This window comes from Tympanuchus pallidicinctus, unplaced genomic scaffold, assembly GCF_026119805.1.
Source record: "Tympanuchus pallidicinctus isolate F22 unplaced genomic scaffold, pur_lepc_1.0 scaffold22, whole genome shotgun sequence".
Classification (NCBI taxonomy): domain Eukaryota; kingdom Metazoa; phylum Chordata; class Aves; order Galliformes; family Phasianidae; genus Tympanuchus; species Tympanuchus pallidicinctus.
In genome coordinates, this window is record NW_026294739.1 from 39,731,527 (window position 1) to 39,757,341 (window position 25,815).

At 40.1% G+C, this 25,815-nt stretch overlaps 1 protein-coding gene across 7 annotated transcripts in view; it reads right to left on the reverse strand.

Moving 5' to 3' along the window:
* ESRP2 (epithelial splicing regulatory protein 2) overlaps positions 1–24,783 on the reverse strand; it is a 43,406-nt gene extending 18,623 nt beyond the window's left edge. For 3 of the 7 annotated variants that reach the window (XR_008207473.1, XM_052685684.1, XM_052685689.1), the window contains exons 1-5: positions 23,136–23,317; positions 22,751–22,903; positions 21,719–21,847; positions 2,344–2,457; positions 433–547 (exon numbers count right to left, since the gene is read on the reverse strand). Coding sequence is in view for 6 of the 7 variants with exons in the window: in XM_052685684.1 (XP_052541644.1) it covers positions 433–547; positions 2,344–2,457; positions 21,719–21,847; positions 22,751–22,885 (493 nt within the window). In the remaining variant the exon portion in view is untranslated. Of the gene's footprint in view, positions 1–432; positions 548–2,343; positions 2,458–21,718; positions 21,848–22,750; positions 22,904–23,135; positions 23,319–24,644 lie in introns of those variants that run through there. The other 4 variants (XM_052685686.1, XM_052685687.1, XM_052685685.1 and 1 more) reach the window with 3 other exon arrangements.
* Between the last annotated feature and the right edge of the window lie 1,032 nt (positions 24,784–25,815).

Consider the following 25,815-nt stretch of genomic DNA (forward strand, 5'->3'; position numbering starts at 1 on the left):
TTGTCCATTTTTTCAATTAGCTTTTTGTTTTACACAAAACAGAATCAAAGAATAATAATTGTCTGCAAACATTGGAAATTTGCAGGCCATCTAGCTCTGAAAAGGCCCACCGATAGCTAAACCTTTCTCCATTAAGATCAAATACACATGCAAGGGATGGTTTTATTTTAGTGTTGGTGTGCACCTTAGTAATTTACTAAATATGGTCTAGATTCCATTACTAGAGACAAAGATTAAAAACCATTACAAACAGACTCTTACACACACACACACGCACACACACACACTTCAGCAAACGTTAATTTGATTTTACAGCCATGAGACTTTTTAAAACCCATCTTAATTTAGGAGAATAAAACCCATAACAATCACAAGAATAAAACCTAAAAAAGAGGAATCAATTCTGTTGCAAAAACTGCAGCAAAAGGATACATTCTGCCATGGTCTTGATAGTCAGGTCTTTCACGGCGGCTGAACTAGGGTAGCACGTGTGAAATTCTTTGCGCAGATCATAAAAGGAATAGAAGCATTCTGAGAGCAGGAAATTCTACAAGGAAAGCAAAAAAAGCATTGTACACATTCCTTCACACTCTGATCAGTATTCCTGGACTGAATGATGCCATCTCAAGAGCTACATAGTTGCATGTCATCAGCCTGTCTAAGATAGACCAGGTTGGATTTTTTCCCCCTTTGGAACAGTTCAGACACTGCAGTCTTACAGAATTCTCTCTCCACATGAGCACACCCAAGTAGCTGCTGAGAGGTAGGCCTATGCAAAACAACTCCATATCTAGGAAAAGTCACAAAACCCTCCAAAATTGTTTTTCCTGCTATATATATTCTTCCCATTAGGACACTGTTATTTCCTCTTTTGCAGCAACATTTAAAAGCAATATGGTACTGAGACATGGTAACAGTACGTATCAATATTGTCAGAATGTACAAAATATCTTCACAAACTTAAAGACACTCCTTCTTCACTATTACATATTTGATAACAAATATTTCTGTAATAATGTTATATAACTGAAGTTAAGCATTCTTTCATTTGAACATTGGCTCCTGTCCCCATGTTATAGCCCAGAACTAGTTCTGCTAATAATTTCTCTTTTACTCTCCCCAACTGTTTCACTATATGGAAGTTTGCCTTTGCTCTGAAAATAATTGAGAAAAATCACAAAGCAGCTCTTGTTAGCAATGGCAAGAACCAGCTTCTGAGGCTTAATAATACTTAGCGTTCAGGAAAAATTAAACTGCAGCAAATGAAAATGTATTGAAGAAAAAAAAAAAAAGAGAGAAAAGAAAGAAATGCAGTACTGGAAGATTAAGAATGTCATCAAGTCCATTGCTTGATCAGGTATGGGCAGTTCCAGTTCCAGGATACTTTTTTTGTTTGTCTTGCTTTAGTTCATTTGTGTCAAGACAGAAACATAAAGAATTACCCACAACCCATACAGCAGGATGGCATATTAAAAGAGAATCAAACAATGCTAACACATTTGAACACTGAATATCATTGTTTCCGTGTTTCATTCCCACAAAAGCATGTGTTTTTATGAAAAGTCACAATGTTATGATTTATAATACAACACAAATGCCAAACAAGTATTTGTAAAAACTCAGCATGACCAGTACACCTATACAGAGAAGAAAAAAACCACAGCTGATCAACTCCAATGTCAGCTGCTCCCATTCCTGTGGGATTTCTTCAGTCCCTGTCAAGCAGGTTAACTCGGCAGCCACCACCCCAAACAATGGCAAGCTTCTTCCTGTGCAAATCAGGCTTGATTGGGAACTGCTGCTTTGTGTGGGAGTAGCAAATAAGCTGTAGTACTGCATTCTGCTGAATAAATACAGATGGGAAACAATTGCCATTCTCCAGGCCTAGTCACTGCCTGCACATTTACTTTCTACAGGACACTGACATATGGTCCCACCAACTTCAGGTTTGGTACAAACACATAACCCTGCTCGTGACCAGTGACTTAATTCAAACCTAAACAGAGGAACACTTCTCTTCTACCACGTCCACTGAGGTCAGACCTTTGTAATCATGCCCTACAACACAGAATACAGGCAACTTGTAGTTTTTCTTCTAACTTGTCTTTCTTTATTTTCTTCTTCATAATGCTGCTCTGGCTGTCCTCTAGTGCTCTAGCTGATTTTCCAGAATAAGTGTTGAAGCACAGTAATAGTCTACAAGGTGAGGATCATCAGAAGTATTCCTGGAGCACTACAGTTCCCAGGGTGGAACTGTGTTGCTCATCTCAAACTCAGATGAAGGACATCAGAGAATATAGTTAAACACAGTAGTGCTCTTCTATGTCAGTTCTGATCTCATACCTTCTTAGATGTTTCTGGGTGGAGGACTTGTCGAATGAGTAACTGGCCATCACTGCAAAGGGTGTAAGAGTTCCTTCCAAATACTTTCAAATCACTGGATACCAGCTGAATAAACTGAAAAAGAGATAACTTGCATTTACTGACTGACACATGTAATGCAATAAAACAAACAGTAACTACAAAAACTCTTCTTTTAGAAAGGTAAAAAGTTCAATAATTCATAACTTTTGAAAAAAAATGATATAGAACAGACATGCGCTCCTAAGTAAAATGCAGACAAAAAACATTTTATATTCTGCAAATCCATCAAGAACACCAGCATTAAGACAAAAAGGACAACTAGGAAGAATTTAGTGATCATATAAAGGAAGTGGTGTTGTAATAGTAAGCTTCAAAATCCGAACTAATAATTAAAAATTGCTGTGCCGTGTTTTAAAGGAAAAAATCCCTCCAAGATCAATCAGAATACTAACTGTATGACAATCTTTCTTAACCTACAACACCTTTGACAACAGTTATATCCTCCATATTTTGCTTTAAATTAAACTTCAAAACAAAACAAAATCCAACCCATCACAATTTACTGTTTCAAAAGTTATATGCTAGGAAAAACAAACAAACTTTGGTCTGATGCCTTAAGAACTGAAATGATGAGCTAAAATCAAGTTATTCCTTGCACGTAGAATGGATTATCCCCAAAAAGGTCAATCCTCAAGAGGAAAGGGCTGCATCTGTCTCACTCAGTACTATTTTCCATCCTTGGACAACAGCTTCTGGCCTTTTATTAGCCCATATCAGGATTAAATTCCCTGTTCCTAATTGGTAACTAACACAGTATAGTTTCTACATATATGAAATCTGTACAAAGGAGCTTGTTAACTAACATTCAAGGCGACAAATATAATTATTCTAAGCTTCCCTCTTGATGCTACTCACTCCCAGGAAAGCATCACATCTAATCATGATGCAGTAGCAGCCACCCACTGCTCTCAGCTATAACCTACAGCAGAAAAACACCTCCCCTTTCAATAAGAACAAATCTGTAACTGCAAAGATATAAACATACTGTCTTTTAATCTGTGTATGTGGAAAATAACAGCTGGTTTGTTTTATTATCAACACATGCAACACTGTACATAGTTACAGTCTCTGCTTTCTAAAGACAACAGCCTAATGATCTGCTCTCACAGCTACACAATAACTTTGAACAAACATAGCAATTATGTCCCAAAGGTAAGTCTCACAAGGGAGAAATCTTACATTAGACACAGTGGTAGCAGCAAAGACAGGATTACCCAGGCTTTAATTTGAAGTAACTGCTTAAACCCAACATGGGTCCACTTAGAATCATAGAACCATAGAATCACTTTTTAGGCTTGGACAGCTAGTTGGTGTTCTTCTGCCAGTCTGAGTTCAGAAACACTGTAGTGACAGCTATTGCATGTCCCCAGACAGAGAACTGGGGACAGAAGTGAGTAAGGAAAGCTACTTACATCAGCATCTTGTGCAGCTTGCCTAATTTAAAGATAATAAAGATATAATTTGAAGATGTATCTACATATCTCTGTATGTAGGTCACACTGAAAGTAATGCCTCCTATTTATTCCCATGGAAACAACAACAGATAAAAAGAGGGCAATAACAGTATTTGGTAGAGCAAACTGTCAGCTACAAAACATTGTTTATCAACATAGTCACCACCATTAGCACTCTCACCAGCAATGACCAGGAACCTGCTTACCACACTCAAAATCCTACAGTAGCAGAGGTGACTCACTATTACTGTCAACACTGCTGAAATATCACCCACTGCCTCCCTTTGCTCACATCCACTGTTTGGTCTCCACACATGTTCAGCAAGTATCAGTGAATGTCAGTGGGTGCCATTTATTTTCCATCTGGAGGAAGAATTCAGCAACACATCTTTGGTTTCTTCACACTTCCCATGTCAGAAACCATTCCAACAGACTGCCCCTCTGCTGCCATCTGTCGCACAGCAACACAATGTAACAGAATATCAGTGGAAAGGTTCAAGCCCACATGATAAAATAGGAGGCATTACTTTCAGAGCAGCCCTGGTAAGTATATATATGTGATATTAAATAACTTCATTTTATATAAAAACAGAAGATAATTGAAACTTTTTAAAGGGTGAAATACCTCCTCTAATCCTTTCCAAAGCAATTCTTTGCACACTATCAAAGCAAACAAACAAACCACAAGACATTCTTGCAGACCAGAATGCCAGTTTCCTCCCAACTGGTAGCCCAGGTTCCCACCATGAGCTGAAGGCTTGGAGAACCTGAGGCTGTAAAGCAAGTCATTGTTTAGGAATGATTTAAAGTCAGAAAACCGAGCTCCAAGAGTGCTCTAAATACCTCAACTGATGTGTAAACACCAGAAAAAGAAGAAAATGCCAGAGCTCAAAAAGAACCACTTCAGAAACGCTGTTATGGGGCAGCAACAAATATTCTCACTATAACAAATACAATGAGAATTGCCTTCTTACTAAATGCAACATCTCTCTCCTGTTTTAACTTCTAGGCACAGTAAAAAGCAAATATTTGTAAGAAAGGATTGGAAATGGAAGTAAGCATTAGCCTGCAGAAGATGTACAGGAACTCTTGCCAAAGCAAAGCAGAGCCTTACTGTAGAGCAATTACAAAACACTCCTAGATCTCCAACTTTGCACCCTATGCTTCTGAAGGTGCACAGAAGGCCATATAACTCAAGTGCAATTGGAGAGCTGCTCTGATCAGAATCAAGAAGTGAAGCAGGAAATGCAGGAGTGGAAACTCCTATTTGTTTGTAAAGCAAATTGCTCTCAAAAAGTCTTCAAATTAGAAAATAAAAAGGAAAAAATGTTTGGATAAGAGAGGAAGCACTTAGACCAAACAGTATCAAATACATTGGTAAAAATAAACAAATCAAGACTGTTGCACTGAAATATTAATCTTTTTTCTTTTGTGTTTCCCATACAACTGAGAAGACAGATAAAGTCCATCACACACGTTCAGGAGTTAAAGCAACTATTGCACACACATTTTAATGCAGCTTTATAAATACAAGTTCAGTGATTACAAGCTTCAGCTGAAAGGCCACTTGAGCCTCCTTTTTCACACTATAAATTTCAGGCAGCACCTCAGAACACAACCTGCAACGTTCGTACACCAAATACAGCAAGATAAAAACACGTTAAGACCAGTGCCAGATTTACATTACAATTTTCTCTCACACCTTCAACAACTTGTCCACAGTTCAACCATTTTGTAAACTCCACCCACATTCCCTTAACTCCACTTAGAAAAACCATCTCAGCTATTTACCTCCTGTCATCCCCCTTCGTCCTGCTCTCCACAGCGCTGCCCCACATTCAGGTTTCCCCCAAGCTCACACACCCTCTTGTCTTCCCTGTTCACCTAGTCATTTTGTAGTAACTGAGTTCAAGAGCGCTAATTATCGCTGTTTGCATCTTGCAACCAGTCCTCACTGCAGGAAGCACAGTGTACAGGCATCATCCTCCACCCCTTATGGTTCCGCCGCTCAGTTTGTGCTAGAGTTCTGATGAATCACTCTATATTTAAAGGAACATGTTCAATAATTCGATACACAGATTAAAAATCAAGCAGAGAAAAGAGAAAAAATTAAACAAGCTGTTCTATACATTTACCTCCACGAAACACAAAACATTTCTCAGGGAAAATGTGCTGAGAGGGAAGGAGGGAGTCAGAAGACTACTTTGAAAAACTGGCTAAACAGGCTTTTGGTCATGGAGCAGAGAGTACAAAGAGAGCGCAGAGACATGTTTTGCCAGCAGCAAAGCTGGATGAAAGCCAGCACAAGCTGCTGTGTTTCCACAAATGAATCCCAAGTGGCTGAAATGACACAGCCCCCTTCGTGGAGCCTTAACTGAACAAAGCTGTAGATCTTAGAGAAACACGAAGATTCCTCAGAGCTCTTTCAGTAGTTACAGTGCACTAAAATAAACCTCTGGCTATTTGGATATTCCCATTTCCCTAACTAAAAATAGCTCCCATCCTTGAGAAAGGCCACTGCATCTGAGCTGTGTCTGTGGCTGGGATGGTAATGAAACAGATATAATTCAGTTGCAGAAGCCATCCATCTGACAAGCGAACTGTATCTGAACTACAGACCTGCAAGCCTCACCTCTGTGCCAGACAAGTTCATGGAACAAATCCTGCTGGACACTATGGCAGAGGGTAGACAGGGAGGTGATATGCGATAACCAGCTTCACCAAGAAATATTCACCAGCTTGGCTTCACCAAGGACAGGTCCTGCCTGACCAACAAAACTGTTTTTTTAGGATGGTTTAACCGTAAGAGGACAATGGAAGAGCCACTGATGACATCTACCTGGACTTCAGTAAAGCCTTTGACACAGTTGTCCATAATATGCTTCTCTCCAAATTGAGAATATAAGAATTTGATAGGTAGACTGTTCAACAGATGAGGAACTGGTTGCAGGGTCATACCCAGAGACTGGTGGTCAACTGCACAATGTCCAGATGGAGACTGGTGACAAGTGGCATCCCTCAGGGGTCAGTACTGGGATCTGTGCTCTTTAACATCTTCACCAACGACATCAACAGTGGGATTGAGTGCACCCTCAGCAGTTTGCAGATGACACCAAGCTGTGTGATGCAGTCAACACACCCAAAGACAGACCTAGACAGGCTGGAACAATGGGCCCAGGTAAACTTCATGAGGCTCAACAAATCCAAGTGCAGCAGCTTGCATCTGGGTCACAATAAACTCCAGTATCAGTGCAGGCTAGTGATGTAAGGATGGAGCACAACCCTGTTAAGAAGGACCTGAAGAGCACTGGTGGATGGCAAGCTGGACATGATCCAGCAATGTGCCCTCACAGCCCAGAAAGCCAACTGTATCCTGAGCTGCAACAAAAGGAGTACGGTCATCAGGTCAAGGGAGGTGATTCTGACCCTCTACTCTGCATTGGTGAGGCCTCACTTGGAGCACTGCATCCAGATGAGGAGTCCACAGCGCAGGAGAGATGTGGACCTGTTAAAGTGCACCCACAGTAGAGCCACAAAAACGATCCAAGGAATGGAACATCTTCCCTATGAGGACAAGCTGAGAGAGCTGAGGCTGTTCAGCCAGGAGAAGAGAAGGCTCTGGGGAGGTCTGACAGCAGCCTTTCAACATCTAAAGCGGGGCTGTGAGAAAGAAAGAGACAGACTCCTTAGCAGGGCCTGCTTTAAAAGGGCAAGGGAAAATGGTTTCAAACTGAAGGAGGGGTGCTTGACACTGGATAAGGTTGGGGTTTTTTTGTGTTTTTTTTTTTTTGTTTTGTTTTTGTTTTTTGTTTTTGTTTTTGTTTTTGTTTTCTGTTTTTTTTTTGTTTTGTTTTTTACAATAAGGGTGGTGAGTCACTGGAAAAGGTTTGCTCAAGAAGGTCATGGCTGTCCTGTCCTTGGAGACATTCAAGGTCAGGCTGGACCAGGCTCTGAGCACTTAATTGAGCTTCAGACATTCCTGTTCATTGCAAGGGCGTTGGTCTAAATGATCTGCAGGGTCCCTTCCAACATAAACAATTCTGTGATTCTAAATCTAAAACCAAGATAATCTGCAAAGATTCTCTCTTCCATTCACCTCTGAAAATTAACAAACTTTTGGCTGCTTCTTTCTCATCAGGTTTGTTCCTTCTTCAAACCTGGACCATTTCTATTTATAGCACTATCTGTTTCACTCTGTTAGCCCTACTGATCCAATACATCTAATGAAACCAGGTTAAACACAAAACTGTTCACAAAGCCAAAGAATTAAAGGCATCTTTGGAACTTAACTCTGGACAAAATCAGCTCCCAGAAAGAAGCCCAGCTTACATCCCACACTAAAGCTAGACATGTATCCATATCCCCATGTAGAAAGATGGTATTGGAAGATTTATCAATGTTCTCTGCACAATTGGATGGTCCTCACCGTGGAAGAGCATCATTTCATATCAGTGATATTAAAAGAATGCTGCTAAATTACCTAGAGATTAAAATTTGGTGCTGAATACATGTGATCACAATTAAAAGGAACACTTTCATGAATAGCTCAGAAAAAAAAAAAGTTATTTTAGCTCACCTAGAATCCTATATTCCATTATACTCCCTTGAACTTAAATTACCCATACACAGCTGTCCACGACAAACAGCAAAGATACACTCCACAGAATTTTATAATGTGCTGTTTGAGATAAAAAGTTTTATCTGAGTCATAGGAGTCGAGCTGCTTACATCCCCTTTGCTAAAACCTGTAAAATTAGATGTGCCTTCCCTATCTCTTAAGGCCCCCATTATTTCTAAAATAGAATAAGTTCTGACTCTAATAAGCATGCATCTCTATGCAAAACAGGAACTTAACATCTACTTCAGGTCTCTTTTGCAAACATATTCTTTAATCTACGTAAAAGATCTCCTCCATCAACAAGTTGCTAGAATGAAGAGTGGGACAGCATAGGCTCCATTACAGGCATGTGGCTCCTACATACAGATGTCTATGTAAGGATCTTCTTTGTATAGAATTATGCATACGGACAAGTTAAACTAGGAAATCTTATCAGATCAGTTGAGCATCTGTGTTTGCATGTCTAATAAGTCAGGCTTTCTAAATTTATGAAACTGAGGCTTCTAAATTTCACATCATTATTACTCAAAGCTTTGCTTTGGATCCTGAAAATTATCACATTTTCATTACATTTTACTAGCATTATGAATTTTGAGAACTACGGTTTATTGGACAGGTTGACAAAAGGAATTTGTCTACCTCAGCGTACCACTGACACTAAGATCTATTCAGATTTGCACATATAACAGTTTTATGTTGCAGAAACAACTTAAATAGCAACTATAAAGTGCTTTTTTCCTTCAACCCATAAACATCAGAGTCCATTTTCATGCAAACTCCCCCACTTTGACACATGTCCTTGGTCAATTGAAAAAGATACTAACCTTTCCTCCTAATTATAGCTCTCCTAGCAATGAGACCACATCAGTTCACTGCAAAGTGCAGCCTAAATGTGCATCTCATATGCCTCAACTAAAGCCAGACTACTTGTCACCATATATGATATTCAGACTTGTGTTTAGAAAAAAAAATACAAAATAACCATTACTTATTACACATTACTGTAAGTCACAACATCAGAGCTTTAAGCTGTCTTTTAGGCCTTGGTGTCAGTTATTCTTTGCTTGTAGCACACGTCACAAAACAATGACGTCTTCTTCCTGCTAAGAGAAGCATCAAACACAAATGAAAAAACAAAACACAGGCAAAGATATTGCAGGCCTTGGAGACTGATTTCACAGACTGCCCTCTACAATTTATCACCAGAGAACAGCCTCAACCAAGCATATTCTTGCAGGTGCAGTTCCTGGAATGACATTTCCATTGTCTGCCCTGTGAATCTGCAATCTCCCCATCCTTGGAGATACACAAGACTCAACTGCACACAGTGCTGGGCAGCCTGTTCTAGCTGCTCCTGCTTTAAGGGGTTGACCTAGAAACACAAGTCTGCTCCAACCTCAGCTATTCTATGACTCTGGTCTCTTAGGGCTCTTCGTTTTGTCTACTCTGCAGCTAAACAGGAGTGTTACATCAGTGTCACCTTAGCTCATATGTGGAGTCTGTGTGTGTCTTGAGAGAAAGGGTGAGATGCAGCAGAGTTTGATAAAATAACTCTTCTGCTACCAAACATAAGCAAGATTGGAGCACTGCTGGAAAAAAAAAAAAAAAGAAAACCACCCAGGGAAGTCTCCCTTAAGAATTAAAGGCTTTAATCTTTAAAGAAATCTCATGAGTAACAGCTCATCCTTGTGGTATACAAAGCTTGAACATACACACTATATCCATGTGTGATATGATGGCTTTGGAATATGCTCTCACCTGGACTTTGTGCCTTAGACTCAACACCCACAAGGGTTTCCCATTTATTTACAATACTCTCCACTGGCAGTTTTCTACTCCTTCACTCTTCAAACCTTGTTGATAATGTCAGCTTTATCCATGCAATGGTGGAATTTAAAGCATGCCAATACTACTGGAAAGTGTGCAGACTGCATTTCAGCAGTATTTACAAGTATGATAACCCTTTATTGTGCTAGGTAACTTTTTAAACAGCAAACCCTATAGTAAGCCATTGCCTTTGTTCATCTGTTAACTACTATTCCACATGGCTGATAATGGATGCATGGTGACCTTGTACTGAAACTGCTGTATGGAGAAAAAGCAACACTTAAGCCAACAAGCTGCAGCTGATTCCCCCCACCCCTTGTTACATAGAAGTTACTACATTTAGATACCATTTAAGTGTGAAAAAAAGAATTGCCTCTGGGCTTCATTTCTCTGTGGAGAAAACTTGAAGATGACACAAGCAGCCCAGGTCCACTCACGAGAAATACTAGAAAACAATACTGCCAGTTTGATTTTACTCTCTTCAACACCAATGCCTGACATTACTGAGCGACTGAAAACTAGCCTGGACAAAGGTGTGGCTTTCATTTCTAGCATGCCACAGATGGTATAACAGTGCTCAGCATGGTCACCTATAGCATGAAGGTACTGAAATGGTACGCAATAATTGAGTAATCAATCACAATGGCCACCATAGGCACACCTGAGATGGTATACCACCGTTGGTCCATGTATTACCCTCAGCCAGCACAATTTCCGTCCAGCTTTGGAATTCCAAAGTGTAAGAACAGGTTTGCCTACCTCAGTCTCAAGGAGCTGCAGGAAATGGCACCCAGCATGCAAGCACTGTAAGCTGGCTTCCACTCAAGTCTTCTCTGCAACCTCTTTCTACCTACTAACCTTGTCATTTTGTATTCTTACCTGAACAGAGTTTCAACAACATCAAAGCAGGCACCACACCTCCTGCTGCTTCTGATGCTTTTGCAACACAGTTTGATCTACACTTAGCATCTGTATAGACACAAACCCTTCTTGTTTCCTTTCTCATATTCACACTTCTCCATACATGGCACAAACTTCTACCAACAAAGATAGTGCGATTAAAGCCTCAATCAACATCTGCCTGGAGTTCTGCCATAAATTCCAAACACAGTAAGCCTTCAAAACAACATGCAGCTAATCAATAAATACAGGATAACTATTTTTAAAGCTATCTGAAGATATCCATTTTCATCCTCGGTTGCTGGGAATTTGAAATTTCAATAAATAATACTACTCTGTCCTCATTACAACTCTATGGTGACCAGTGTGATGGCAAAGTCAGGGAGCTGCATAGCCACATACACCTCTTAGGGAAAAAATTCCAGTTGATTACATTCTTCCATTCAACAACTTTTAAATTCACCATATTCTTTCACAGTTACACGGAGAGGGTGTACATTTAGCTTACATGAAGCTAACCTGTCGTTGCTGGTTCAGTAACCAGTATAATATAAATACAGAAACAAAGCAATGGTTGTCATGGATTGTCTGTCCCAGGGACAGCTTGTACAGCATCAAAAATATTGCTGTGACTCAGCATCATCAGAAACTTTACACTTTCGGAACAGTTTATACCTTATTTATTTCCTTGCCTCATTTTAACTGGACCTGGGCCTTTGTGTCACAAAGTAAACAACACTACCTAAAAGTTTAGTTTTTCCTAGGAAAGAATGCCTTCTGCCAAGACAAAGCCCTGTCCAACCCACATCACTTGAGGATTTTATGACCATATTTGATTAATTATTTCTCAGATAGAAGTTTGCAGCCCTAGCTTGTTTGTATGCTTTCCAGCTACGGTATCTATAGCATCTAATTCGGGTAATGCATTACGCATAAAAGAGGAGAGCGTGGTTCAGGCCACCTAAATGTCACAGCAATCAGGTCACAGCTTTTATCTTCAAAAGCACGGTCTGTTTTAATAAGAGAGTGCTGAAATGTGCACAGGACCAGAGGTTAGTCTTGTGTGAGACAAAAGAAACCCAGTCCAGCAGCATAAGAACTGCAGTTTCTGGACTTACTTCACAACTGTATTATGTGTCAGGGAACCAACCAATAAGAAACACTTGCTGAGAAAAAGCAGGTTGTTTTTCTGTTTAAATTAACCCCTATGGAAGAGGCCACCAGAAAGCAATAATAAACAAAATGCAGAAAAATTACAAACCTTGCAGATCACCTTAGCATGTGCCTGTGTGGGTTATTCACAAGTCTGTCATTATACAAAAGATAAGATTCAGGAAACCTGCAATATTTGCAACAACAACAAAACAATAATAATCCATATTCTGTCAACCTTTTACATATATTTCAAGCAGGATTACAACAGTGTAGTGCCTCACACACCACATAGGCTGCTGGCTGTCAGTACAGCTCACAGAACAACTCACCACAGCCTGAAAGAAAATGCTAGACATACCTCCTGAACTCTAAGTTTCAATATGGTATCACTAGCATTTCCTATTTTTTTTTAAACTTAAGCACAAGCTCTCTCTCAAAGTATTCTATATGACCCCCCACTCTCTCTTACCTCTGTTTCAAGGACAAATTTCATAGCAATGTGATCTTTAGCACTGGCTCTATTGACTGTAATGCATGGTACTGCTCTATTTACTCAACTACCTCACTGTTTGTAGTGCAAGCTTAACCAGTTGTAGAACAGCCAATGCCTTTAACATTAAATGTTTTTTTTCTGTTATTCTTCCCTTTTCTTTTTATAAGTTCTTTTTGCAGTAATGACCAAGGAAAGAAGAGGAAGTATAAAAAGAAGACGTATATATCATCCAAAATTCTCTTTTCTTCTAGATTCTATCATACTTCTGCCTCAACTTTAACCTGTACAGTAAGAATATAATACACTTTGACTGTCCTGAATAACAGACTTGAGATCCATTAAGTATTTTTGCTTATAAAAGAATCCAAGTAATCCTTGCACAAACTTACAAACATGAGCAAAAAAGGTAAAACTTCCATGAAACTGCTTCAAGTTTTCCCTTTCTTGTTCAACATGCCATTATGAAAGCAAAAATGAGAAGCAGACCTCTAAGCCAGCTAGCCTTTAGCCTCTGAAATGTTGAAGTCACAGACTGAAGCAACAAGGCCACGCATCAAATATTAAGTTTGATAAAAGGACAAGTGAAAATAAGCAAAATAATTACCTCTGAGATTTGAGCAGTCCACTTACATTGGGCTTTCCAAGGGATTCAAACCTACCCAATGCAGAACAAGAACATGAATGGTAGCGTTATTTAAATGCTGTTTAATCTCAGAGAACTGCATTCTCTTTCCCAGGTAGCTTTTTGCTTATGGAACTCTGTGACAGAGCAGACTCGATGGGAACTGTACAGAATACGAAGCAAACCACACAGCTCCTTGTGATCAGTTATTTCTATCCGAGGTGTGAGTGTAGCAGTGGGAGATGATTCATATTCTCCTGTATTTCTTTATGCATATCACAATTGCAGCAGCTTTCTTCTTCTGCCTTAGATATTTACCTGATGTCCTTCAACAATCTTTACAATAAGCAGAAGTTCATCGTGTAACGATTTGTGATACAAGGAGTAACAGTCCTGAAATTAAGTTTCCTTCCAATATTTTAGCACTAACAATATCCCCTTCTGACTACATTTTGCCCCTCTCTTGTATGGCACAGTAGCCATGGGAAAGAAAAACTCAAGAGTTTTCAAACTGAAGTGATGGCTTTTTCCTCTTTTCACAAGCTACAAATGCTCACAAACAGTGAGCACATTAAAGTTTCAATTCCCAATAATTTCCTTGTAATATTTACCTTACAAACCACAGAGTTCACAGCATGTGGATTTAATGAGCAAGGGACAGATAAGTAACGCAGTTGCTTATAACAAAGCAAAACAGAGGTTACCATATAGAAGTATCTTGGAGTAAGTTGTGAACAGTTTAAGGAATACCAGCACATTTATCAGAGCAATGCAACAAGGTTTCCAGAGCAAACAGATAGATATCAAGTAGATACAGATCCTGTATCTACTAAGGATACATACACAAAATTGCCTTTCTAACTATTGATATTTTCCTGGCTTGAAATGAGCATGTAGCTGGCAGAAATTGATGAAAAAGAACAATATGGTATCCTTGCAGTCTTCATGAAAAGCAGCAACTGTTACGAAAAAAATATATTTCTAGATCAGTAGAGGGAATAAGATTTACAACAGGGAAGAAAAAAAGACCATTTGCCAAGATCTATATGAGGACAACACCAAATCACTAAACTTGCAAAGAATTTTAAAAGCAGCAAAGTAAGTTAGTTGAGACCAATGCAATTAACACATCCATAGGTTTTCAATTCATTGTTCCCATTTTTTTTGCTAAAGATTTCTAACACAAGATTTGTCTAAGACAAATCTTTCATTATTCTACTGAATTTCAAATACATATAGAAGTCCTACTTCTGGGGAATAAAATTACATGGCATCAGTTTTTTCCTCTCTCACTTGAGGATACTAAAATGGCCCTAGATTAAAACTTGCTTGCTACAGTAAGCATTTCACCACACAGTTTCACATAACATGCCAGACACAGAGATCCACAGCCACTGAGATTCTACGATGCTTTGTTAATAATCTTAAATTATTTGATATTCCATTTTCCTAATCACAATCCTGCCAGTTGTAACTATTCCACTTGTATGCAGTACTTCCATATTAGCCTGCTGGTTTTAGCCTTCTGGCTTCACCAGAAAGACTGCCAAACAGATAGAGGAACAGAGAGAGGAATCACTCACATTCATAAGCTTTTGATGGCAACAATTTGCTAAGGAGAGGCCACAGATACAAGTGAGAGAAAAGATAGTGTTTCTATTTATGTTTCTAACTGAAAGACACAGAAGCTCTAATTTTAACCACAAGAAGCATAAAACAATACAGAGCTGACACTATGTAAATAGTTACTCCTGAACAAATCAAATCACAATCAGCATTTTTATGGCACTGGCCACAACTCTGCTCTGCTGACAACATCAACTCCTGTCAGCATCTGTAACTGTGTCACTCTTAAACCTAAACATTCAGCAGGGAAGTGCTGCTAACACTCTGACAGAAGTGTTGCTCTCATTTGGAAGCATCCAGCCACACAAGATCTGCTGCATATTAACCTGAGGGTGCTTTTGTTTTAAGAAAAATTCTGTGCAAACCAACACACTGATGCAAGAACAGCACAGCCCTCCCACAAGCTGTGACAAGGGCCAGATTAAGTGCCAGTGCAGGTTTGCAGACATTAGAGTACCCACAGAGAATTTTCTCAACTGCTTCCATGTTAACGTGTAAGGACTGGTAGAACCACTGCATTATTATTAAAATAGTGGAATCCAAGTCCTTTATTCTTCTTCTATTATCCTTCTGACAATTTTGAAAGCCATGAAAATAGTTCATTAACACATTTCCAAGGACTTTTTCAGTAACTACTTATGGCAAGTAATAAAACAAAGTTCAAGAATTTTGAGGATCGCATATTCACCACCAGCAATGCTTTCATCAACAAGCTTCCACCCTGTACTTTACCATCTTCCAGAGGCTTTTTAAAAGCTGCAAATACAATTTCAAGAGAAGTTCCAGTATTTGGTGTAACACAGCAGTGAGGACACTGCAAACTGCTAGGGATACAGCTCTAAACATTGAACAAAATCAGGCACTTCAAGCCATTCTGAGCAGCCTTTCTCCACACCTGTAATTGCAGTGTTTATTTTCTATATAATCTCGTCCATCTCATCCCAGTGAGAGAATTAACATTAATGCTTATCTTCATTGGAACAAGCAGCAGCATCCACTGCCACAAGCAGCCTGCTCAGGTCAAATCATTCACCCCTAATGAATACTGTCATCTTAACAGCACAAATGCTGTTAACAACAAATGCACCCACATTACGCATATTTATGCATACATTATAGATATAAAACACAGAGATTGTTTCTTCTATTAACTCTCAACTGTTTAAGAGAGCAGATTTCAGTGCTTTAATGATAACTTATGGGGAGTTGAGTAGCACAGAGAATTTGCAGTAGTAAAAAAATCTTTTACCTCGCCCAGTACAGAGTTAACAGAATCACTAGAGCTCTTTCACTTGCTGTCCATTTTCATTACTAAACAGCAAAAATCCAAACTGCAGAGGCCTGAAGCTACAGGAAGCATTACCACACCCTTACTTCCCCAACATAAAGACTGACAGTATTCCAGTATAAGGTGTCAAACCATTTAACTAATGCTCAGCTAAATTTATCAGCCAGAACAGGAAGCTATTAGATGCTAACACAAATTAAGAACAACACATAAGACTGTATGCCTCAGCCATCCTCCAGGAGCAGGGCTTTGTGTCTCACCTGCTCTGACAACCTGAAGGCCACCTTCTGTCTTTCAGGGGATCCTCATCACTTCTTGTTGACACAAAACCAAGGCCACACTACAAACTGCTTGGCATCCTACCTGCCTTAAAGCATTTCTCTCATTTCACCCGAATGCTTGCCCTCACCTTGGCACTGTGGCTGTCCTCAAACTATCTATCTGCTGCACTGCTCAGAAAGATCCACTCCAGAGCTGGTATTCAACTCAGAACTGCGTCCTGCTCCATTTGCAGCCCCCAAACCCCGTGTACTATCAGAATGCAGGGGAGAGAGGTCCATGTGAGAACCACTAAGTGAAAGGTGCCACAAAGTTTTTGTGCAACTGCAGCTTGAGAGCACGATGTGGGGGCAGAAATACTTTAAGCTGGCATCACCATCAAACAAGCTGGATCATGAAAGAAGCTGAAGGGTGCAATTTCATGGGATGTAAGCTTGGACAGCAAAGCAGTTTAGAAGATCCCACCCTATCTGCTCATTTCAGTGATCCTGATCATAGCACAGCTTCACAAAAAGCTTTACTGTCACAACAAAGAGGATGGCAAATTATGACATGGGGAGAAAAAGCTGGCTTCACTGCTGAAGCCAAGTCTTGTGAAACTACACCCTAAATATTTGCTGTGGAAAGAACAGCCTGCTCAGTAACACTTGCCAAAGGTTTCTCAAACACCTGCTCCAAAACTTCCAGACTCAGACCCAGCAAATACTCCAACATATGGACTCTAACAAGTGTTACATTGGGCCAATACAGTCACCAAATAATCTCACGCTGGAAGACCAGACACAGCACCAAATAAAGAAATAAAATTTAGGCTATTATCAGTTTCAATAAAATGTCTTTGAACACAAAGAAATATTTATATGCTTCTTTCTTCTTGAGTTAGCTATACTTAAGGTGGTCAAAAACAAAACAACATGAATTAACCTTCTAATCCATGAGAACAGCCCAGCATTACCACTAACATACATATGAATCTCCTTTTTTCGTATCCTGTATTTTTTGGGTTCATATTTATTTTGATTGGCAGTCAGCACACATTTTCAGGCTTCCTTCTCCAGTCTGAAGCCTAAGAGGTGCATTAAAAAAAAAAAAAAAAAAATTAAAAAAAATCATTTATCCAAAGTGAAAGTGTGACAGCTGGAAAGAAGGAGCCAAGAACAGTTTCTGCTAGCATTTTGAGAAGAGGAGGCTGCAGAACAAGTTTCTCTTTAAAAAGTTGTAACCGGTTTATCAGGTTAGAGGAATTCAGTGGTTCTTCTACCTCTTCCCCCATTTCTTTCCCAACGCTCACCTAACCTGCTTGTTTCTTGCAGAATTTCTTGATACTTCAGAAAATAAACTGCTCCTGCAGCTGAGGTGAACTATCAATAAGCATTCAAACAGGCTTTAGAGAACTAGTACCTTGTTATCACCTGATGAGACCTGACAGTCTCACTAGCTTTACTTTATGCACAGTTTAGTAAAGAAGGGCAAAATGAACATGTTGGTCATTCTATGTTTAAGAATCCAAACCAAATGCATCACTAACATACTGCATCCAAAACAGCGTGATGAAAGATCAGCAAGACTAGGACAGTCTTGGAGACAAATTCTTCATGCTGAAATGTCACTCCACAGGTGAAATTTGGATGCTTTCAACGGGCTCAAAGCAGACCCAGCTCTCATGAGAAACTCCCTTTTCATGTATATCGTTCAAAGTAAGAAGGTAATTACAGCTAAATACTTCAGTCAGATCTTCAAAATTGTTAGCTCTTCTGAGACTGTATCCTTTGTCAGGGTGACATGCAAATAACATCTTGCAAAAGGAAAGTAATATGTCTTAAGGCAAATCATGCTGATTCAGCCAGGTTTTCTGCATGGGAAATCCACAACACTTTCAACTTCATATTCAATCTTTAACTTAAGAATCCCCATGGCTATAATAAGAGAAGCATTTGAAGATGTTAGCCCTTTTAATGACAGAATCATGGGGATGAGAGAAAGGCAAAGTTCATTCTGGTTTTGCTCCTTTAAAGCAAGCTTCCAATCCTGTGAGGTTTCAGAGAGCAACTTGAAACCTCTTCTTCCCCTATAGTCTTTGAAACTGGGAAACCATAAAGTTACAGTAGTTATTCAGAAAACTCTAAATCACATCCTAAACAAGCCAGCACCATGATTTAGATCTGACCCAAGTAATTTGGCAAGGAAGTCCTAGAAATGCAGGAAGCAATGTAGGACACTGCTCCCTTCAGTGAGTCCTGTAGGTAACATGTGCTAAGGGGTTTACATCACAGGTTCAAGACAGTTCCAGACATACACTGAACTTGAGATTTCCTACTTTGTTTAAAAAAAAAGATCCTCATTTTTTTTTTCTACCCAGTAGCATTCTTCACTTACAACAACACATTTCTGTCAGCAGTTATATGTTCACCATTTGTGGCTCAAAAACAGAGCCAAGTTACAACTTTCACTTTGAACTAAATACATCAAGCAGACTGCTTCCAAGGTGAAATAATAATAATAAACCCTAATATTTGTACGCTGTGAGGATTCCCTCTTCCCCAACCAAAATAGCTATCTAAACATTCATGCCAAACATGGCACATCACCTGCCAGAACATACAGGTGGATCCCATAAATGCACTAGCACGTGTGGAATCAAACATTTGTGAGCTTGGACAAAACCAATATTTAAAACCTTGCAGCAAAATGTACACAATATAAATGTTGTTTATTTAGGGGGCACTGAGATTCAGAATGTCTCTCTGTAAAGTTACACAGTAAAATATATCAGGGAAAACATCTATTCCAGAATACTGAAGTCAAATCCAAGTAATAAGTTGCGTAAGATGCAATGCTGCAGAATATGAAATACAACTGAAATGATGCAACATTTGTGGAAGTGCTTTGCTGGGGAGGACAGACATAACCACAGACTATAGGCTACTGGTAGACTCCATCATTCCTGGAAAGTGAACTAAAAATTAGCAGGTCTTCCACAGTCAGTGGAAAAACTCCAGGCCCACAGAAGTTCATCTACTGTTTATCAGTTACGACTTGCCAAATCAGAATCAAAGAGTGGTTGAGGTTGGAAGAAATCTCCGAAATGCAGACAGAAGTTACAATGGCTTTATGCTTGGGGAGTCTCACTTCCCTCTACATGCAGAGGCTGAGAACAGAAGGAAAAAGCCAGAAGCAGGCACTGAAAACGTTTATTTGTAAGGCTGAGTGTTCAAGTGAGCAATTTGCAGCTGCATCATCAGATTCTCTACCACAACCCAAGCAGGGTGTGGAAAGCTAATTTCACATACTCTATAACATTATCTCAAATCAAGGTACAAGCTTACTTCCTTTTCCTCCTCCTTTTCAAATAATCACTTCATCTACCTGTGCTTTGGCTAATCAAAATACTTAAATGAGGATAAAAAAAAATCTACATGTACCTATAAACACCTGGAACATCCTTAAAAACACACAATGCAGTTAAATCATTTAATGGACTTAAAAAAAAAAAAAATGCAGAAAAGGATTTTCTGTTAAAAAATACAGAATTCTACCTTTTGCTACAATTGGAGGTGAAAGGATGAAAGGATGAAGTAATTCTCCACAAACTCCCAGAGAGACAGGAAGCACGGAGGGGCAGGGACACAAGCTGAGGTGAAGGGTGTTCCAGGAGACCCAAGACAGAACCAGCTGCATCACAACTGGTATGCCACAATTAACAGCAAAATCACTAGTTGCACAGATATGTCCAACAAAAGGGATAAAATTGTTGTTTTTCAAGAGTCCTTACCACACCTACACGCAAAGGTAGTATTTCCTTTTATTTGCTAACGCAGACCCACCTACACTGCAATTTACAGCAATAAGATACAATCTCTCATAAAGTATTGAGTATAATTAAAGTGTGTCTGTTATAAAGGTAAACAGAGTGTACTAGGCTAAGCTGTTCCAGATGTCTTTAGTGCAAGATCTGGGACAAGACCAAACCTGCAGCTGTGCATTTTCTCAGGGGTTATTTTGAAGCTTAAAAAAATTTTTTTTTTTTTTTTAAATCACCTTTCGATCTTAGAATCCAGCAAAATGTGTAACGAATGGCATTCATGGCTGATGTCAAGAAATTCTAAGACACACTGCAGTTACATATTTCTGTTTTTAAAGATACCCCTCCAGAGTGAAATGTTAGCCGTTCCATATCAAAGAGGGTTAGGAGTCAGTCTGCCAAGCTATCTCTGTGTCACCAGAACTTACAGCAACACGAACCTGTTCTACTGCCTAAGCAAGTTTCTTGCTGAAACACACCTACAAGTGACTCAGACAAGGTGTGGAAAGCCAGTCTTATACGTTCCACAAAAATGCACTATTGTATTTTTCCACTCGAGCACATTTTGTATGTATAAAAGGGAAAGAAAGTAAAATTTCAGGAACTGAGTAAGTACACAGTATTCACATTAAAAGCTTTAAAGTAATTGATGGCCTCTAGAAGTGAAAGGACCATACCAAACCACATATCAGTGTGATATAAGTCAGAGTAGAATACAGAAACTGAAGAAACAATCAATCACTAATTAAGCTCATCAGGAAGACTGATATAGATCAAAAAGCTGTGTTCCACATAACATAGTTTTTAAAGAATTCATCCAGTTTGAAGAATAACAATTGAGAGATGATTCACACTACAGCAATGAGCCCGTATATTAACACGTGCCACCTGCATTTCAAAAGTTTAAGCAGTACTGCTGTTATCATTCTACTTTAAGAAAAAAAAAAAAAGTCTTGAGCAAGAGAAATTTGGAACACAAGTTTGCCTATCAGAATAATCAGAAGCCAGAGCTTCTGAGAATCAGCTGGCATTGAACACAACTCTTTCAGAATTCCAGGGCTCCCAATTCAACTGTTTCAGGTCTTGTTTAGGTTCGCTTTGTCACAAACACAACAACTTGCCAATGACTTCAAAGTGAAAGACAGTTAAAGTATTTCTTTTACCAAATAGTTGGGTGTCATCCCCAGATTTCACCCTGAAGAGCCCCTTTTCTGAAGAGCAGCATCTCACCTGTTGAAGAACCCGGTCCAGAGGCTCAGCTTCGCCCAGTCCCTCTGGTGTTAAACCACTCACTTCACGACATTGGTCACTTAACTCCAAATTGTCTGCTTTCACCAGGGATTTGTGTAGCGTCCCTACCTAAAAACATTTAAGAAACAAGGGACAAAAGTGAGGAACAAACGAACGGGCTCTTGGTAACAATGCTTTCAGACTGCAGAAAAAATCAGCAAGGTGCAGTATCTCTGCCCCGGTAACGATCACAATGAGAAAAAGCATTTGTCGATTTCACAAATCGAAACCTTTCGCCTGGGTTTCTTCCCCTCCCACCCGGGAGAGCCACGCTGTCTGCTCCGGGCACCAGAGCTGGCCTTCATGGCACGCAGAGCTCATTTTAGAGGGAGTTGCTCAACGTAAGGGGAAAATCATCTAGTGTTAAGGCAGCTTCCCAGATCCCTTCACAAAATGGATCGTTTTATCAAAGCAAACGTGTTCATTTTGTCAAAGCCCTTTATCTCTAGAGATTCTTATTCGTAATAGGGCTTTTTTTTTTTTTTTTTTTTTTTTTGGGGGGTGGGGGGGGGTGGGGGGGGTGGGTTGGAAACTGGAACACGTTTTCAGATTAGCATAAAAATTAAAGGAATTTAAGGTTCTCTTAAGCGTTTGCCAGACGTCGGTTAAAAAACAACAAAAGCCGCCCGCTGCAGGCCGCCCCGGGCCCGACGGTTACGCCGAGAGCCGCCGGGGCAGCGTGCGCGTCCGAGCTGCAGCCAGCTTTGTGCTGGGAGGCTGCAGACGTCCCCGAAGTGGGAACCACCGACGGATCGGCAAGGACGGGGCGGGGGGCGGCGGGAAGCGGCCTAGCTGTCCTTAAAATCGTTCTCTCTTCCTTTTAAACGGGCACAAAACCGACAAGGACGGAAGGGCTTTGTGAAGGAGTAACGCGGTGAGCGGAGGGCCGGTCTGCCCTGCCCGGGGTGCATTTGTGAAATGAACAAACGGCAGCCGCCCGCAACGCGCCCTCGCCGGGTGTCGAAGCCGTACCTTCTTGCTGGGGAGATCCACAACTTGCCACACCAAGAGAATTAGTTCCCTCTCATCCGAACCCAGTTTAGCCCCATATGCACCAGCTGTTGCCCCAAACAACACCACCAAAGAGTCACTGTGCGAAGCCGTCATGACCACAGGGGGAAACAACTACAATCAAAAGCAGAGGTCAAAAAAAGAGAAAAAAAAAGTAAAAGAAAGACACGCAAACGGACAAAAAAAGGAACAACAAAATCCCGCAAAGGTTCACCCCCTACCTCCAAGTGATCGAAGGGGAAAGGAGAGATGAAGAGTACGGTATTAAGAGGAGAGAAAGAGCTGTTCAGAAGTCAGGTCTTTGGAGAGCCAAAAAAAGGAAAACGGAGAAAACTCGCATCTCTACCTGTTCCCGGTGATCTCCTTTTCCCGGGGCCGATTGGGAGGTGAAATTAGCAAGCTGTGGGTTTCTTTCCCTCTGACATCATGGCAGAAGCCCAGCCTGAGCCTGTTTTTTTTTTTCTTTTTTTTTTTTTTTTTTTACCCCCCCCTTCGCCTCTCCTGAGTTACCTGCCCTCGGTGCGGCTCATGTGACTCTAGTCAATCTCCCAGAGGGACAAGGCCATTGGGTCTTTGGGAAAGGTGTAGGAGGGACAGAAGGAGAATCAACGCCTGGCTGATCTGGCCTGATTGGTTTTTGAGGGAGATCAGAGGAAAACTCCCTTCTGCGGTGCTGCCTGCAGGAAGTGTCTCTACCTGCTTTCAGTTCTGTGCGATCCTGGCGAGCCCGCCCGGGGGCTTCAATGGGGGCTGAGCGCTCCCCCCGGCCCTCTCCTCCTCCTCCTCCTTTTCTGATTTTCAAATCTGGAAAGTATGCACGTGTGCTTCCCAAAGCACAACGTGTGTCTTAGCTTTGAAATCCTCAAAACGAAAAATCGTCACCTGCTTCTAATTAATTGCACTTGTGGACGTTGCTGTGTCCGAACTGAGCTATCAGTGCCAGAGTTTACGTGTAACAAAAGGTGCAATTGAGCACAGGATTTCTTTAGCGGACATCGCTGGCAGAAAGCACTTTGCATTTTAGGCCCTGTCCTGTATGAGGCTTCAAAGCTGAATCCTGTTGGTTTTGAGAAAGTGTATGTAGGATGACACACAAAACAGAAAGTCCTGTGCTTTCTGTAGAAAATGGCTGGATAAAGGACTATTTCCTTGTCATTATTTACAGTTCAAGATAAGTGGTTTTTCCTCTATAACTCCTTTCTGTTTCACAGGTGAGACTCTGCAATGGTAAAACACCATCTGGTTTAGCTACCATAGAAATGCTGCTCTAGGCATTTCTGCTGGGTGGCAGCAGTAGGAGAATCTGTAATGTTAGGGGCCACGAACATTTTTAGAGACACTGTCAAACTCAAATTTATCTCAAAGCAGCCATAACAAAAAAGCCTCTAAAATGCTCTCATTATGCTATTACATTTTCTATTACCAGCACTAATGAATCTCTAATAATTTTTAGAGGATAAATGTTGCAAGTTACACATTTTTTAATTTACTTGTTTAAATAGATTTTTAGTTTGTAATTCAATATCAGTGTTGGATTGAAATATACTTTTTGGTGACCAAAAAAACCTTGCTGCTGCTAAGTCACTCCTAACACAGGGAAAATGCAGAGCTGGACATTTAGCTGTGACTATCCAATGGATTTAAACATTAACATCTCATTTTCTTCCCTTCTTTTAATATATTAGTTTTATAAGTGGTCAGTTTTTTATGCTCCTTTAAAGTCTTACAAAGTTATGGACCCAGCTTGGCAGACACCAATTCACATGCTAAAAGCATTATTATTTACATTTATTTCAGTGAAAGTAAACTGCAGTTCAGGGATACCATCTCAGAACTCAAACTTACAAGTATTTACCTGGTGGAGACCACGCGGAGAACTTCACAGCACACAGGTGCAGCTCAGTGAACTTCACAAAGTAGCTGTTAAATGCCTCTCAGCTGTTGCCTCTGCTGCTCACGTGCAGCTGAAAAGCAGCCCCGATGATGTATCACTGCTGTAAAAGGGGCACGTTCCTAAATACACGGAGGTGAAAACTTCAGTCTGTAACATACTTATACTTACAGAATAAGAACATATTCAGTAGTGTATTTTCTGGCACACAGCAGCTATATTTTCTCCCATCACTGCCTGTCTAGAAGAGCCTATTTATACTCCTCCTGGTTGGATATACTGGTAATGAAGCAGCTTAATAACCTGTTAATTGTGTATGGGATGATTCTTATCCCTTTATAAGAACTATAAAAATACATTCATTTCAAGTGTTCTTCTTATCCCAACCTATTGCTCCCGTTCCAAATGCATGTATGCTACAGAGGTGTCTGGGGTAAGGTAGCATCTGTACATATGAATGAAAACACAGATTTTAGCTGTTCACAGAAGAAAAAGTGCTGCACTTAGCCACAAGTTTGGCACAATTCAGCTATCTTTATGAGGGTGCCATTTCAAAGCCTTAATATGTAACTACTTCACATAAAATTATAATTATTGGATTTGAATGGAAGCCTGTACACTTCATATATTCTTAGACAGCTTGACATATATGCTTACAGGCATCTATGAACTGGCATAAAGAATGCCAGTACCTCTGCACCTGTCTTGCAGGATCTAACATGAAAATAAAAGAAAAAAAGAATACAAAAATGAATTTACTTGAGCTACATTTCATGTTAAGGAAACCCAATTCACACCAATGCCAAAGACCTTGATACATTTGCAAGTTTGGCAATTGTCTTCCCACTCCTCTCTGTGCATAACTCTGCCACACCATTGATTTAAAAAATGCAGAGGAATGACATCGCGTGTCTGCAGAGAACAGCACCAGGATCCACTTCCTGAAACACCACGTGGTGTAAGCCCTGCACACTGGGCATTGGCAAAGTTAATTTGTAACTGAGATCTTGTTGAAATAAAGTTTATGGCTCACCTTTAGCTTTAATCCTGGCAGTCATGTTTATAGACGTTCTTGTTTGTAGGCTCCATACAAGGAGAATGTCTTGGATGGAGAATAAAAGTTTTAAAGATGAAG